This window comes from Etheostoma spectabile, chromosome 8, assembly GCF_008692095.1.
Source record: "Etheostoma spectabile isolate EspeVRDwgs_2016 chromosome 8, UIUC_Espe_1.0, whole genome shotgun sequence".
Lineage (NCBI taxonomy): Eukaryota > Metazoa > Chordata > Actinopteri > Perciformes > Percidae > Etheostoma > Etheostoma spectabile.
Window position 1 is genome coordinate 26,681,066 of NC_045740.1, and position 17,336 is coordinate 26,698,401.

Genomic DNA, 17,336 nt, shown 5'->3' on the forward strand with positions numbered 1-17,336 from the left:
CTTGGATGTAACAGTTTGGATTTAATGCTCGACAACCCGGAAAAAGGCTGGAAGTTCCAGGCAGGATAGAAAATCACCTGTTGAGGCTAGAAAGACCCGGAAGCGACCTCCGTAACCGCTAACTCGTTACGTTTTAGCAGCAACTTTTGGTGAGTTGATATGTTTTATGGTTGCTTAATGATTAAACTATTAATCAGAGGTGCTATTTAGGCTCGTGGGCGAGTCTCTCGGTCTCAGAGTGTTTTAATGAAGGGGCTGGTATGGAGTGATACTATCTCTGTATTCTCCCTCTGATCAATCCCTTTTAACCCTCTGGTCCCAGGAGCTGGGAATGGGTTTGACGCTGACCTGGGGGTCAATTCTTGGCCACCTGCACTCGTCTTCAGTGTGTGCTAGGCATGGGGTAATTCAATGCGTGTGTACTGGACAAAGGCTTGTCTATACCGTGTTTATCCCAACAGTGATCTAAGGGGGTGGTAGTAGCTTAGTCCATAGGGAGTTGGGTTGGTAACCGGAGGGTCACTGGTTTGAGTCCCCATGTGGACCAAAAAGTACGGAGTGTGGATTGATGGCTGGAGAAATGCCACTTCACCTCCTGGGCACTGTCAGGTGCTGTTGAGCAAGGCCTTGTACCCCCCCAACCGCTCAGGGTGCTGGTTTGGCTAGCAGCCCACTCACTCTGACATCTCTCCATTAGTACATGTATAGATCCTGAGCATGTGTGTGTGTAGTTCAGGACTGTGTATGATTACTAACAAAGTGTGGACATAGAGTATAAATCAATAAACAGATTAAAATTAAATTAATCTGTGACAGTCGTCAGTGTAACGCTCTGGTTCATATGTTTTGGACATGTCCCTCTTTATATTCATACTGGTGTTTCCGCAATGCCAAATCTGCCATGCTGTTAATTGGTTGCAATACACAGGCCATTGGGAACTCTATTTATTTATTTATTTATTTATTTATTTATTATTGTCCCAATAGGTTAATTAAGTCCAGTAAACTGGTAGTGGATCTGAATCACATTGGCTTCATCAGGGTAATTAACCCTTGTGTGGTGTTTGGGTCTGTGGGATCTGTTCTCAGTGTTTTATAAAAGAAAAAAAATTGCTATATAATATATAATAATATTATATATAATATATAATATTTATCAAACTCACTGGCCTTGGCTCATGTTCTGTGAAGAAAATAAAAAATAACTTATTTCAATGACTGCACGCGGTACACCCCCCTACACATAACTATTACGTGTGCTATTACATGGAGGTGTTTGGGTCTACTGGACCCGAGTGTAATAATTTTAGGTGCTTAACTGAAACTTAACTGTGTCCTCCTCCTAACTGGGCCTGCTGTGTGTGTGTGTGTGTGTGTGTGTGTCTGTGTGTGTCCATGCGTCTGTACAGTATGTGTGGGTGTCTGAGTATAGGTGTCTGTGTGTGGGAAAGTTGTTTTTCTGCACCTGCTATTATGCTATTATTACCACACAAAGTTACAAAATTGTTACATTTCAAGCACTTTCACCTGTTCTGATCAAAAATCTTTTTTCTTTTTTTTTCACCTTTTTTATAAATTTGAATTTCCTTTTTTTTCCTCACAAATAAAATTATGATCTGATCATAAATGTGATCTCAGAGGGGTAAATATGAACCATAAATGATGTATATATATCATAGGTAATTGAGCTAAAGTAAACATCTGTTGAGTATTTTTACAGTAATTGTTATGTCTGTATTGTTTTAAAAGCCTGATAATGTGGTGGGTCCACCAGACCCGGGACCATTGGCTGTGTAACAAAAATATGCTTTGCGCTCTGCATCCAATTCAATTCAATTCAATTTTATTTATAGTATCAATTCATAACAAGAGTTATCTCAAGACACTTTACAGATAGACCACACTCCAGAATTTACAAGGACCCAACAGTTCTAATAGTTTCCTCCAGAGCAAGCAACAGTGCGACAGTGGCAAGGAAAAACTTCCTTTTAGGCAGAAACCTCGGTCAGACCCAGGCTCTTGGTAGGCGGTGTCTGACGGGCCGGTTGGGGTTAGAATGAAGAGTGGCAATAAAAATAGAAAAAAATTAGTAGTTTGTAGAAGTTCTTGTAGTAGTTCATGGCATAGCAGGAGGCTGTGCGGCATTACAAGGCACAGCAGGACGTAGCAGCAGGGACGTAGCAGGCACCAGCAGTGTAGCAGTTGAACATGGCATCACAGACGTGTAGGGGACCATGGCGACAGCTGCTACCCTGATTCGGAGCCTCTCTGATCCAGGGAACATGCTGGTGAAAAAGAAAACATAAGGACTCCGGGGATGACTCCCAGAAATAGTTAGTAACCCGCATTTCTGGGACATGGATGCACATAAATGAAAGATAGAAAGATAGAGAGAGGAGCTCAGTGTATCAAAATAAGTCCCAGCTGTCTAAAACTATTACAGCAAAACCAAGAGAGACGAGGTAAAGAGAGCTCCAGCCCGGCGGGCAGAACTCTCCCCAACCGATCGGGCTGTATGCCACAGTCTCCCTTTAGTTCTATTATATTCTTGTATTATGTTAGATAAATCTGAAAACTATGGACTAACTACTCTCTCCTAACAATATTCGATTCTATGCCAACTAGTGTATCAAAATAAGTCCCCAGCTGTCTAAATACTAAACAAAACCAAGGAGATGAGGTAAAGAGAGCTCCCGCCCGGCGGGCCAGAAACTCTCCCCAACCGGATCGGGCTGTATGCCAGTCTCCCTTTAGTTCTATTATATTCTTGGATATGATAGATAAATCTGAAAACTATGTGACTAACTACTACTCCACACATTATTCGATTCTATGCCCTAACTAGTGTATCAAAATAAGTCCCAAGCTGTCTAAAACTATTATTACACAAAACCAAGAGAGACAAGGTAAAGAGAGCTCCAGCCCGGTCGGCCAGAAACTCCCCCCAACCGGATGGGCTTATGCCAAGTTCTCCCTTTAGTTATATTATATGAAACTATGTGACTAACTACTACTCCTAACAATATTCGATTCTATGCCCTAACTATAAGCTTATCAAAAAGGAAAGTCTTAAGCCTACTCTTAAATGTGGAGACGGTGTCTGCCTCCCGGACCCCAAACTGGAACCTGGTTCCACAGGAGAGGGCGATAGCTGAAGCTCTGGCTCCCGTTCTACTTTTAGAGACTCTAGGAACCACCAGTAACCCTGCATCTGTGGAGCGTAGTTCTCTCCCAGGGTTGTAAGGTACTATAAGCTCCTTAAGATAGATGGGTGCGACCATGAAGAGCTTGTAGGTGAGAAGAGGTTTAATTCTATTCTAAATTTACAGGAAGCCAATGCAGAGAAGCTAAAACAGGAGAAACGTGATCTCTTTTCCTGGTTCCCGTCAGAACCCGTGCCGCAGCATTCTGGATCAGCTGTAGAGTCTTTATGGATTTTTTCGAGCGCATGATAGTAAAGAATTGCAGTAATCCAACCTAGAAGTAACAAATGCATGGACTAATTTTTCGCATCATTTTAGACAGGATATTCTGATTTTTGCAATATTACGTAGGTGAAAAAAGGCGATCTTGAAATTTGCTTTAAGTGGGAATTAAAGGACATGTCCTGATCAAAGATGACTCCAAGATTCTTCACAGTGGTGCTGGAGGCCAGGGTGATGCCATCCAGAGTAACTAATCTTTGGATTGTGCGTCACAGGGGTGTTGGGTCTGAGAGCAATAACTTAGTTTATCTGAGTTTAACATTAGAAATTACAGGTCATCCAGGTTTTAATATCCGAAGGCACGTTTGAGATGTTAGCTAACTGATTAGTTTCATCCGGCGTGATGTTAGATATAATTGAGTATCATCTGCATAACAATGAAAGTTTATGGAGTGTTCTAATAATACTGCCTAAAGGAAGCATATATAAAGTGAACAGGATGGACGGACCGAGACAGATCCTTGTGGGATCCATGACTAACCTTGGCGTGCACAGAGGATTCATCGTTAACATTAACAAACTGAGATCGATTGATAAATAGACTTAAACCAGCTTAGAGCAGTCCCTTTAATGCCAATTAAATGTTCTAACTCTGTAATAAGATATAATGGTCAATGGTTCAATGCAGCGCTAAGATCTAATAACACAAGTACAGAGAAGTCCTTTGTCTGATGCAATGAGGTCATATTAATTTTCACAAGTGCTGTCTCTGGCTATGATGAACTCTAAATCCTGACTGAAAATCCTCAAAAAGCTGTTGCTATGCAGAAAGTCCCAGCGTTTTGGCGACTGCTTTCCAAGAATCTTAGAGAGAAATGGAAGGTTGGATATAGGTCTGTTGGCTAAAACACTGGATCAAGGTTTGGCTTTTTCAGAAGAGGTTTAATTACAGACTTTAAGTACTGTGGTAAATGCCTTAGTAAAGACAAATTGGTATATTCAGTAGTGAAGTGTGACTATGGTAAAACTTCCTTAAGTAGCCTAGTCGGGTGGGATCTAAGAGGCAGGTTGATGGCTAGATGAAGATAATTGAATTAAATTCATAAGATCAAGTGAGCAAAGCAGTCAACAAAATGTATCTGGTTTTACAGCTGTTTCTACAGTTAGGTTTAGAGATAGCCAGTTAAAGGCAGGTCTTGGTGAATTTGCTTCTTGATATTATAATTTTATCATGAGACAAACCTCATAAGTCGTTACTACTAAGAGCTATGGGAATACTGGCTCAGTAGAGCTGTGACCTTCGTTAGCCTGGCCAGTACTGAAAAGAAACCTGGGGTTGTCTCATTTTCCTTATCAATGACGGTAGTACGCTGCTTGGCATTACGAGGGCCTTCCTATAGTTTTAAGACTATCTTGCCAGGTTAAACGAGAATTCAGTTTGGTGGAGCGCCGATCTCTTCAAGTTTCCGCGATTTGCTTTAATTTGCGAGTTTCAGTGTTATACCATGGAGCTAACCTTCTTGTTTTATATCTTCTTTTTTAGAGGGGCAACAGAGTTAGAGTCATTCGTAGGGAGCGCTGCTGCACTCAACAAAATGATCGATTTGGGAGGGACTAATAGCATAGGAGTCCTCCGTTACTTTGGGACTTGGTAATGATTAATGCTAACGAAACGCATCCTTAAATTTAGCTACAGCACTATCAGATAGACATCTTGTATAGGATGTTTTGCCTAACGGCGTGTAGTTCAGTAGTATAAACTCAAAAGTTATCAAACAGTGGTCAGATAGGAAGGGATTCTGTGGGAACACTATTAAATGTTCAATTTAACACCATATACCAGAACAAGATCGAGGGTGTGGTTAAAACGGTGAGGGTTTATGTACACTTTGAGAGAAGCCAATAGAATCTAATAGAGAGATAAAGCAGTGCTAAGGCTATCATTCTCAACGTCCACATGAATATTAAAATCCCTACAATAATAACTTTGTCCGTTATTAGCACTAAGTTCGATGAAACTCTGCAAATTCGGATAAAAATTCAGGTATGGACAGGGGTCGGTACACTATAACAATAGAAACTGGTTTGCATTGATTTCCAACTTGGGTGTGAAAGACTAAGAACAAGACTTTCAAATGGTTATAATTTTAGTTAGGTTTAGAGCTAATTAGTAGACCAGAATCAAAGATAGCTGCAACTCCACCTCCTCGGCCTGCGCCTCGAGGAATGTGAGTATTAATATGACTGGGGGGTGGACTCATTTAGACTAACATATTCTCCATTACCCAGCCAGGTTTCAGTAAGACAAATAATCAATATTAGAATCTGATATCAATTCATTTCATAGTACACCTTTAGAAGAGAGAGATCTGATGTTTAAGAGTCCACATTTAATTTCTCCTATTCTTTTGAACTATTGCACTTCTGGTTTATTTTATGAGGTTTTCATGCACTGCTCCTCTTCTTGTTTACCTTTGATTTAAATATTTTAATGGTCGGGGGGCAGACACCGTCACTATGGGATTTTTACTAGGTAACACCTGGAATAAAGGAGCAGAGAAGTGTGTTAGACTGGGACTCTGCCTCTCGGTCCCAACTATGGATTGTCAGGATTAGGTCCACCAATAAACTGTCAAGTTTCTAGAAATGAGAGCTGCTCCAGCCCAAGTGGGATGAACGCCGTCTCCGAATCAGACCAGGTCTCCTCCCCAGAAAGACTGCCAGTGTCCAAAGCCCACATCATTATCTGGACACCACCTCGATAGCCAGCGCGCGAAATGACGACATGCGGCCTATACATGTCATCGCTGGTTAGATTGGCAGGGGTCCAGAGAAACTACGGTGTCGACATTGACTCGCGTATGTACACACCGATCAAATTAACAACTTAGTAACCTCCGATTGCCGTAACTGGAGTCATTAACGCCAACGTGAATAACAATCTTGCTGTATTACGTTATACCTTAGCCAGCAGTTCAGTAAAGACTCAAGTCGCCCGCTCTAGCCCCCGGGATGCACTAAATACGGCCGCCGGCTTCGCTAACTTCACGTTCTTCAGAATGGAGCTGCCGATAACCAGAGTTGGTTTCTCAGCGGGGGGGTTGCTGAGTGGGGAAAATCGTGTTAGAAACGTAACAGGCTGGTGGCGGTCCGAGTCTTGGAAAACTTACGCTGTCTCTTCTCGTCCTCGCACAGTAAACCACGCACTATGTCCTGGCTGCTCCGAGGTTCGCGAGGAACGGCTACCAGAGGCTAACTCGGCTCAGGCGGCCCGTGCGACTACGGGGGGGGGGTTAGCTACAGTAAATGACGACTGATCTGTCATGGCGGTGATCCGGCTTCTAACCATAAGCCTCGCCTCACGTCCCAAAAATAAACTACACTTGTTACACCGCATCACCGCTAAAGAAAGCAGAGGAGTAACTAAACATCTCACACATCGAGCAGGAGAAGTCGGAGAGGGGGCCGACATAACTAACTGCTAGGCTAAAGTCGTTAGCGGCTAAGCTAGTATGGTAGCGTTAGCTACCAAGCGTTAAAACAGCGTTATTTAACAAAAGTCGCTAAAAAAATGAGAAGATATGTGAGTGCTTAGGAGAACTGCTATAAGAATAAGTGTTTAGCGACAGTAGGCCGCGTATTTGGTAATAGACAAATCTAAAACACTGAACTGGTGCTATTGTCGTAGCAAAGACGTACAGAAGCTACAAAGAACGCAAACAACACAAAGGCACAGGAAACGGAAATGAGTCAGGTACGCTTACCGTAATGCCTCGTGTCCAGAGTACTTTATCCATGTGATATAAAGTGTTACCATAGGAGGTGCCTAAAACGCAGTCTACAAATTCTTGGGAGCGTTACCACCCTCACACGCATGGTCAAAATGTTGTGGAAAACGGGGAACAATTTAACCCATAGAAATTCCTTATAAATCACGACTTTTGCAACATATGTTGCAACCGCAAATTTCACTCTGCTTCACGCAACTTTTTCTTGAGTGTCAGGTTTTTATAAATTGGGGTGGCAGTAGCTCAGTCCGTAGGGAGTTGGGTTGAGAACCGGAGGGTCACTGGTTCAAGTCCTTATATGGACCACAGTATTGTGGACTGTCAAGGTGCTCTTGAGTAAGGCACCGAACCCCCAACTGCTTGGGGTGCCTTTCCATGGGCAGCCCCCCCCTTAACATTTAGTGCATATATAGGTACTGAGCATGTGTGTGTAATTCAGGCCTGTGTGTAATAACAACAGTGTAAATTGTAATTTCCCTTTGTGGGACTTATAAAGGATACATTATTAGCATTATTATTATTCTAAATGATACTTGGACTTGACAAAGGTGAACTTGACTACAGCCCTGCTTAAAATGCATCTAGGGTAGAGAGGAGCTAAGAGGCTTGTCTCACAAGCATAATCAAGTATATACCGGTGTCTCCTTTTCTGAAGTCTTTTCACCCTTGGCATATAAAGAAAGATGTGGGTAACACACCAAAGAGAGAGAGAGGAAGAAAGAGAGAGAGAAATACAAAATATTTGAATTCTACATATTGTGTTAAAAATGTGCACAGCAACTGTTCTCTGCTGGTTGAAATCCAGCTATTACAATTTAATTTTGGTATGCAATATGTTATTAAAATCTTTATTGAAAAATCATCACACTCATAAGGGGTGAAGCTCCCTGTTGACCATGACCAGGGGTTAAAGTGGGCCGGAACGAGCAGCACCATTAAATGGTTAATTAATCTAATTCAGTTTCATACATCAGTGTTTTCCTTTAAAAAAACACCAAATATCCTCTATTCACTTTCTGCAGCGCACCAAAGTGACTCCATGCTTGAGTCTATGCAAAGTTTTCACATGTTCACACAAGTTCACATGTCTGTAATAATAGCAGGACAGTCGCAGGCTATCTGGTAAAGTGCGTTAAACAGATGTAGCCACGTTGTAGGTGGCCTACCAGGTCACAAGAGGCTGAAAACTCCACTCCTGGCTGTTTTGGACATAACGAGAGTAACAGATGAACTAGAAGGGAATTGTTGTTTTTTCACAAAAAATGGCACATTAACAAATTCACTTCGAAAATAGAGCTTTTGCCACAGGTTGAGCATAGAAACCTTACACATACATACAAATTCAAACTAAATTCAAAATGCTATTAAGACAAAAATAAATAAAAATGGCTATCTCAAGTTTTTTGTCAGATTCAATGACTTATTAATTCTTTTTCCAATTTTGGTGTGGAGTAAAGAAAAATAACTTAGAAAATATGAGCTTGAAAGAAAAACCCTACCACTTTCCTCTCAGACCTTTTCAAAGCACAACCTTTATCAGGTTTTATGTACTCTGTAAATGAGGTTGACATTCAGAGGCTAAGGAAAGGTCTTAAATTGAACTTGCTGAAACCTGCAGACACCCTGCTGACTCTGCAATCTGCACCATGTGCCAGAGATGGGCTGATGGGGTACAGAAGGACTCCTTCTGTCCAGATTTTAATTTCCTGCTGGCCTCCTATCAGTATCCAATCAAACTGCGGCTTTCACTCATTTATGCAGGACAGGCACAATAGACAAAAGACTGCTGAAAAAAGAGCTTGTCACAAAACAGAGATGCTACTTGACTCGCTACAGTTTGCTTACAGAGCTAAGCGAGGGGTAGAAGATGCTATGGCCACTCTGCTTAACCCTGAGGGCACCAAAACACGCTAACATTTTATTTTTAGATTTATCTTTAACCTGGTGGGCCGGATTTGCGATTTTTTTTAACTGACAAAACGCAGACAGTGAGGGTGAATAATTGCTTGTCTGAGAAGATGTCATCATCCACTGGATCTCCTCAGGGCTTCATCCTTTCCTGATTCCACTACATCCTGTATACAAATGACTGTCATAGCCTTTACCAAATTAGACACATTTTAAAATGTACAGATATATCAGTTATTGTTATTCTCCTTCAAGCAGATTAAATTGATCCTGGCCCTGTCGTGGACCATTTTGTAAAATGGTGTGATGCAGCATTTGCAGTTGTAAAAATGTTGTAAAACCTAGTTGATGTGCAATTAAACCCAGCAGCGCCTATTTTGCCTTTCAAAGTTTAATTTGGAGCCAACCCTCATGACCATCTTCTACAAATTATACAATACTAGTGAAAAGTTTGGGGTCACTTACAAATTTCCATACCACTCCATTATAGACGGTATACCAGCTGATCTGAGGGGCGGGCTGATCTTTAATGCAATTAACATTGCCCATTATCAGCAACCATTCCTCCAATGTTCCAAAGGCCCATTCTGTTTAATAATCCGATATTTTTTTTTTTAAACTAACTGAGGACATATTGGAGAACCCTTTTGCAATTATGTAAGCACATAAGGTAATCTGAAAACTTCTGCCCTGGTTGAAAACCATGCCGAGAATGACCTCAGCTGGTATTCTGTCTATAATGGAGTACAATGGAAATTTCTAAGTGACCCCAAACTTTTGACAGGTAGTGCATATTGAGTCTATCTTAAAATTTTATATTTTTTCTGCTGGCATGAAAATCAGAGTGTAAGGGCCAAAAACTGTTGAAAAGAAGATTAATAGCAAAATCCTCAGTGTTCAACAAAACAACCTCACTGACCAGTACAATAGACAAGTGATTCAAAAAGTAAAATCCATCATGTCACTGTCCATCCCCTTTACTTAGTTTCAGCTACTCCCCCTCTCATTAACTCAGGTCTGGCCAGGGCTGAAGGTGGTGATGGTATGCTTGATTGACATTGCATTGTAGAGGAGCTGTGCTATTGTTTTCCTATGGGGAGAACAGTAGAGACATCTTGGAGGAAATTCTGCTATAAAGTTTGAATTATTTCAACTTTAATTGTCACCAAAGTCAATAAAAAGGAGAGAAGCAAAGTTGCCTGGTGATTCCAGATGTTGAGGCAGGGAGTGGAGGGCATATGCCACAGCATCCTGTCCTTTGTTTGGCCCTATAGACAGACTGATGTGGTCCGGCTTTAGATTGACAGCTGTGTTCAGGATCAGTTTTTGCAGGCATTTCATGGCTATGGTGTGACCGGTTGGCAGTGGTTGTGTTCTGAAGGTATTACTTTTCATAACTGTGTGGTTTGAAACAGTGTGTTTTAATATTGTTTTGTTTTTTTTGATAGTTCCAGAGCATGGGCTCATACCTAAAGTGTAATTTTTTTTTTTTCTTTTCAACCAGGACCCTATTTTCCAATGCGTTGGTGTTGAAGTTACAAACGTATTGAGAGAGAATGCTGCAAAAGGTAGCTGTGACCCGGGCTGCAGTGTAATCATAGAGGGCAAATGTGTATCATCAATCTAAAAGTGTAGTTTTTGCCACTGACGGGCTCAGATTGTGATTATAGTGTCAGAGTCATATTATATGGAAGGATCCCAACAGAGATAGACCTTTTTGATAGAGTAAGATCTAAGCTTGGGCTGGAGGAAAAAAAAATTCTACCAAATTTGACATATCACACTTATCTCAGCCGCTCCCAAATGAGACTGATGAAAAAGTTCATATTGACAGTGTAGCGACTCTTACCACCACATCTTAGTGGTAATGCAATAACCTCTTTGGTTTGGTTATTTACACTTTGTCTCAACTCTTTTAGCTCATCTCTTTTCTTGGCTTAAGATCCAACATATTTCCATATTGACAGTGCAGTTTTCTTTGAGACTAATATATACTTGTCACCCCAAAAAATACATGAAATTTCTAGTGAATGAACAGAACATGCACTGGTCCCCCTCCCACTGCTACTAAAATGTGACCTCAACATTGCGCAGCTCGGCTCGGAAGCAAAGTGCTGTCAGACCAACAACATGTTAATCATGTTGTCATATTGCTTATTAACATTGTAGCAAGCTACTTCAAAGGTCTAGAAAGCCAAGCTACCAGTTACTCCACATTAAATGAACTCTGACTTAGGCAATGAAGCTTTGACTTAAGCACTGATCGGGCAACGTGGCAATAGTAGTTTATCACATTTGAGGTTTTTATTTTTTATAAATCAATGTACACAACTTATGTTTGGTTATCAGTGTTCCTCAGCAGTTTTTTTTTCTGGGCTCGAGCTTCAGAATGCTTGGGGAAATGTAGATTATGTGAATGCTACCACACAACTTAATCAAAAACTAAGGTACGCTAAGCTACTGAAAAGCTATTTGATTGAGAAACTCCAACGCTATTAAGTAGCAGTTTAATCAGGACCGCTTCTCCCCAACACTGCTTACAACACAAGATTTTGATTTAGCGCCGCGACGGCAGCGGCACAGGTTGCCGATGTAGGCTACTTTTAAATTTCACAAATCACCATTGTCAAACTCTCTGGACTCCATTTAATTAAACAACACATTTAGTGTGTATAGAGACAGCATACTTTTACATTAAAGAAAGAAAATATATTTGGGTTCTATTTTAACCAAACCAGAGTGGTGGATGGGGACAGCTTTTGTTTACATATGTATTTCTGTAGAGATTTCAGGAATGTTTCATGTTAAATAAAATGGCTGTTATTCTTTGACAAAAAGTTTGACCGTCTGTATGTATCCTTTCCATAATGTTGTTGAAGAATTAGAATAATAATGGGCAAAACCAACCCGTTCTCATTCCAAACTCGTAAAATACAGACATTTGGACAGTGGTTGTCTGCGTCTGATGCAACGAAAAAGACACACTTCGGTGTGTGTGTAGAACGTGCTGGGGAAGTTGGTTCGAGGTGGTGGATGGGTCAAAGACCGGACCTCCACCCAGGAGAGCGGGGTTTGTGCCCCGCGTGTGTCCTTAACCTTAACCTAACAGCGTCAAAAGGGACGCCAATAGTTCCGACCAAGTGCATGTTATAAGAAGCTAAAGGAGATGACCAAGCGTGTTATATGACGCTAAAGGAGACCTTTAAAAATTACAAAGGCACCTGACCAAGCGTTCATATTTTATGAGATTGGAGTGATAATGTCTTGGCAAAGCAAGCACTTTTAGTGGACTTAACCCTTGTGTTGTCTTCACTTCCGGGACCCTCTTGTGTCCCTCAGGTCAAATTGAGGTTTTAAAAACAATTCTGAAATAAAATTTAAATTCATAATCTATTAACAAATATTGTCTTTATCTCAATTTCCAACAATTGAGATAACTTATAAGTTTAGGGAATGCAATCAGTCTCTACTAGCACACAATTAAAAATGGAAGTGGGGTTTGTTTTTTTGTCATAAGGTTATAATTCATGTTAAAAATCCACAATGGAAAGAATATTAGTGGTCATATCCAGAATAATTTTCTGAATTGAGTCTGGAATACATGTTTATCACAGGAAATAAAATAAAAATGTCTTGTAAAAATTTTAAATGGGTCAGTTTGACCCGAATACCATACAAGGGTTAAATTGAAAATGGGCAATTGCCCAATAACGTTTTTAACGGAATAAAGGAATTTTTCTTTGGAGCATTGTTGCTCACAATGTACTTACACTACAAAACAACCAAACAATATACACACACTAATATATACACACTCATTTAGGCATACTTACCTTACTCCAGGACAAATTCAAGCCATGTTCATGAAAGCTACGTAAATGTTCTAGTTTAACTAGTACACATTAAGGCCTACTTCTGGCATTATCTGAGTCTTGCCAACATTTCCCCATCTGAGTTGTATCTTGTTTATTTAAGGACATATCTTGCCGTGAAAGTAACCTGCGTTAGTATCAGAGCAGAGTTAACAAGTACAACAGAGGGGAGAGATAAAGCAACCCTTAAATAAAGAATAGAGGGGCATAAACGGAATTGCGTAGTACAAAGTGGAGCAATTTATCCAGTTGCCATCACCCCAACCACTAATGGTGTACTGCTTTTAGCCTAATGGAGTAATGGTCTGTCTTTATCAAGAGCCTCCGTGGCAGAAGAAACCACAAAACCAGTAAGAACAGACATGGCACTTATTGATGTATCGCAGTTATTTGTTTTATAAGCTATGATGTCTGATAAACAAAAAGGTGAAAATCCTTATCTTTCAAATAGTGCAAGATTAAATAAGGGATTATGATGGTGTGATCCTGCGATTATGGTCAATTGTAAAACAACAGCAGTGTATCACAGAGACTATGGTAATCTAAAGGCACTGACACACCAACCAGACGGCCAACCGTCGGCAGAAAACACACCAAGTCTAGTCACCAACTTTGCCAGACTGCCTGACTGCCAATAATCGGGTTGGTGTGTCAGCACATTAAAGCCCTATTCACACAGGACTAGTATTGCCTGGGGACCTCTAGTAAATTGTGCTAATTGCGGAGGTGTTCTGTCCCGTGTGAGTCTTTGTAATTAGTCAAGTAAAAATTCTTCAAGTAAATATTCTACTTTGCGGTAGCAAAATCAAAACGCTCATCTGAGGCGTGCGTTTTTGTTTCAAATGGCAAAACACGCACCAAAAGCATTACAGGGTTGTTTCTAGATTAGTCTTGCATTAACAGACCTATCTCCACTGCACTGCAGAGAAGGATTTGGCAAGAGGAGCATACAGAGCATACAGAGCATACAGGGCTTAAAATGAGTCCCACTCAGGACCTGTTTACTGGCCACCCTGGTTAATCTGCTGTAAACATGAATCAGACCAACAGAAAAAGAGGGGCCTCAGGAAGACCGGAGAACTCCCATTATGAAACACCACATGGTCAAAAATCCTTTTGACACACTGCTACGTGCACATGCTTTGTTATGTGATATTAACAGGTGCCATCTCTACAGTGCTGTCAACCCAATGCACTGATCAATGCTTCTGATCTCCGTGTAAGAGGTTTAGGGACATGGTTATTATTTTATACAATCTAATAAATTGTATGTAACTGTTCAGGAAAACGACTTATACTTCTGCACTTAATGTAAACTTCACCATTATTCTACAATATGATGCGGGTCCCATGGCTTATGGTTTGTTGTTAGTGTATGATGGGGTGGCACTGGGCTGGCACACGGAGTCAAAGATTCAGGGCTATTTATCGTTCGTAGTTCGTGCTCATAAGGACCGAGAGCATGTGCCTTGCAGGGAATAGCTGAGTTTTGGGTGTAACTTGGCAGTGGCACTGACTGGCTTCCTGGAAAGCATCCGTATGGTGGATATGACACAGTCACTTCTAAGACAACACGAGCAAGAAGGAATACTGAGGGCCAGATTTTCATGTCAGCAAAGGGTGATGTAGCACCGTGTCACACTGGTGGTTTGGTTTTACCGTCAGATTATTTCCTAGATGGTTGAGTGTGTAGCAACACCAGTCCAGGGGTGCACTGCAATCTTGGTGCAAAGAATGAATCGCTACATCATTCACTATAAAAACATTGTAAAGGACAATTAAAAATGAGAAATACTAGTCTGTAATACAACTAATGTTTTCTTAAAGGCATAACCTGTCATTATTGTAATCAATAATCATCTAACAACACAATAAAATAAATAAAAAAAGCTTTTTACTTCCAGAGTGATTGTCAGGTATTTTATGTACAGATGTACACTAGAACAAATAGCTTAGTCAAAACAGGGTTTTATCTTCAAATGTGATCAAATAAAAAACACAAGCTGCTTATTTTCCATCGTAAGTCAAACTATAAATATTATATACAGTTAATAAAGGGCCAGTCTATATTATTACACCACAATATTAAAGGAGCTTGTTTATCAATCAAAGCGTCACAGAACAGTAATTTGCTACTCTGCTTTCTCAATCGCAAAGTAGCACCAGTCCATTCAGCATTTACTGTCCAGCCCACAGCTTCTGGTGAGGCATGAGTTGACAACACAACCATGATCATTTTAAGACTAAGCCACACACAAAGTATCAAATATATTAAAGAAAAACAACTCATTACGCTTGGATGAATAAATGAAATAGTATCTTTTTTTATTAAACAAAATGAGACAACAACGTGTGTCTGTGTATCTAACTGGAAAACAAGAACAAAGTGAAGGAACAGGGATAAATATTGTGAATATATAAGTGTTAAGAACAGAGTAATGTGGTTGGGAAACAATAATAGTTAGCATTCAATGACTCCTGTATTGCACCTCATTTTCCCAGGGGCCTGCAGTACACAGCGGGACCCCGGTCGATCCCACCAGAGCTAACCGCCATTAGGTGCGCAGCAGCTGTATAAGTGTTCCACTCTGTGGAGCCCTGAATGATTGAGCTGTACAAATACAAACAAAGATGAGTATTTGCATCATAAAGTGCCTCTGATATAATATATAGAGTTGACAATTCAAAAGAAGTAGCTATTTAATCAATTTACCCCTGGGATACCTTCACAGCTGGCGAAGTCAAGCTAACAAACTAGCATGCAATCAGTTGTCTACCAAGTTAAGAATATATGTAATTATGCTGTGCACATACAAATAAATATCAGTATATACACCATAAAGGGCCACTGATAAAATATAGAAAGTTGACAATTCAAAAGAGGTAGCTAATTAATCAACTTACCTCAGAAGTTGACCGACGTTCAGCAATGGAAAGGATGTCCAACGCCGTAGAATAGATGTTTGGAACTATGCAAGGCCGCATACCCCGGAAGTAGGCGGCAAAAAACGCACAATGGAGTCCAATGGGAGTGTCACCACTCTGTCTTTCTCTATCACTCTGGTCCGAATGTGGCGGCGACATGGCAACTACTTAACTTGGCTGGTCAGCAAATGGCCTCTTAACTTACAACCAGTCATTTTGTGATTGTGGGGAAAGTGACACTTTGGTTTCTCTTGTGGATGTGCATATGCAATTCACAGCAACAGAACATCAAAGTCAAGTTGAAGTGAATGCACAATATGTGTAGTGGACGTATAATTGACAAACAGCGTTCACTTCTTAAAGTGTGCTATATTGCAAATGTCTATGTGTATGCAACAATTTCTAATGAAGACAAATTTCTTAATTAACCTGAGTTTTTCTGTTTTTTTCAGAAGTGAAAATTGAAGACAAGATCTGACAACACTCTGGAATACCCACCCCAACAGAACCTGAGACAGACACATTACTACATTTTTGCTTTTATCTAGCAAATCTTGACTGCTCTGCATACCAAATTAGGTGAATGGGTAGATGTTAAAATCATTGTTCACTATTATCTTTAAAAGCCAGTGATAGGTACACAGTCTCTGTAACTAAAGACTTTGACACTAGTTGGTTAGCATAATTTGCTAATTAATGAATCATGCTGAACTAAAAGATAAAACGTGCATGTTTATCTCAATCACTTATTTCTGAAGTTTAACATCAGTCTAGCCAAAAAAAAACCTTCTACTTGCTGTAAAATTAGCTTTTAGCCTAGCAGGCCTAGTAAGCCAAATGGCTGACCCGTGGCAAAACAACACATACCACCAAGGAGGAGGTGACAGCTACGGGAGTTATGGAGAAGGTGGTGGCCATGATGGATATGGTTATCAGGCAGACTATCCTCCCCAAGAAGAGGATGCCGCAAGTGACGTGACCGAAGGACATGATGAAGAGGATCAAATGTACGAAGGAGAATATCAAGGGATACCACATCCTGACGAGGTGAAGGCTGCACAAAGAGCCGCACGGTGAGACTCAGCATGTTTGTTCCTAGAATTCTTTTGTAACTGTACCAGAAAATGTGTTACAGTATAGCTGCAGACATACTGATTCTAACTAGGGTTTGAATATAGTGTGTTCACTTTGGAAAAGTAAATGTATTTCACAATGCATTTAACAAAGGAAATAAAAGGTCCTACTCATAGCTACAAAAGGTATATTGAAAATGGTGCTCAGGCAGTTGTAAAAAAGAAAAGCAAAACTAAGTATGAAATCTATGGGAAAACATTTAGTTTCTGCTTTGTGACACACCTTCTCATTCAATGGATTTCCTTTATTTTCATGGATTATGTACCTAACAAAAAAGTGTGAAA

At 40.4% G+C, this 17,336-nt stretch overlaps 1 protein-coding gene and 1 long non-coding RNA gene across 3 annotated transcripts in view; one reads left to right on the top strand and one right to left on the bottom strand.

Moving 5' to 3' along the window:
• Positions 1-17,336, top strand: part of LOC116693950 (synaptic vesicle glycoprotein 2B) — a 71,877-nt gene that overhangs the window by 10,876 nt on the left and 43,665 nt on the right. Inside the window, exon 2 of the mRNA XM_032523326.1 lies at positions 16,371-16,991. Coding sequence (XP_032379217.1) covers positions 16,756-16,991 — 236 coding nt within the window. The 5' untranslated portion in view covers positions 16,371-16,755. The remainder of the gene's footprint in view (positions 1-16,370; positions 16,992-17,336) is intronic.
• LOC116693975 (uncharacterized) lies at positions 1,651-12,807 on the bottom strand. 2 transcript variants are annotated; one of them, XR_004333045.1, is made up of 3 exons: positions 12,793-12,807; positions 10,029-10,035; positions 1,651-1,807 (listed from the first exon to the last, which is right to left on the bottom strand). It is a non-coding gene; the product is annotated as an uncharacterized LOC116693975 (long non-coding RNA). The 2 variants fall into 2 exon arrangements; XR_004333046.1 differs by lacking the exon at positions 10,029-10,035 and adding an exon at positions 7,989-7,993 and having other exon boundaries at positions 12,793-12,806.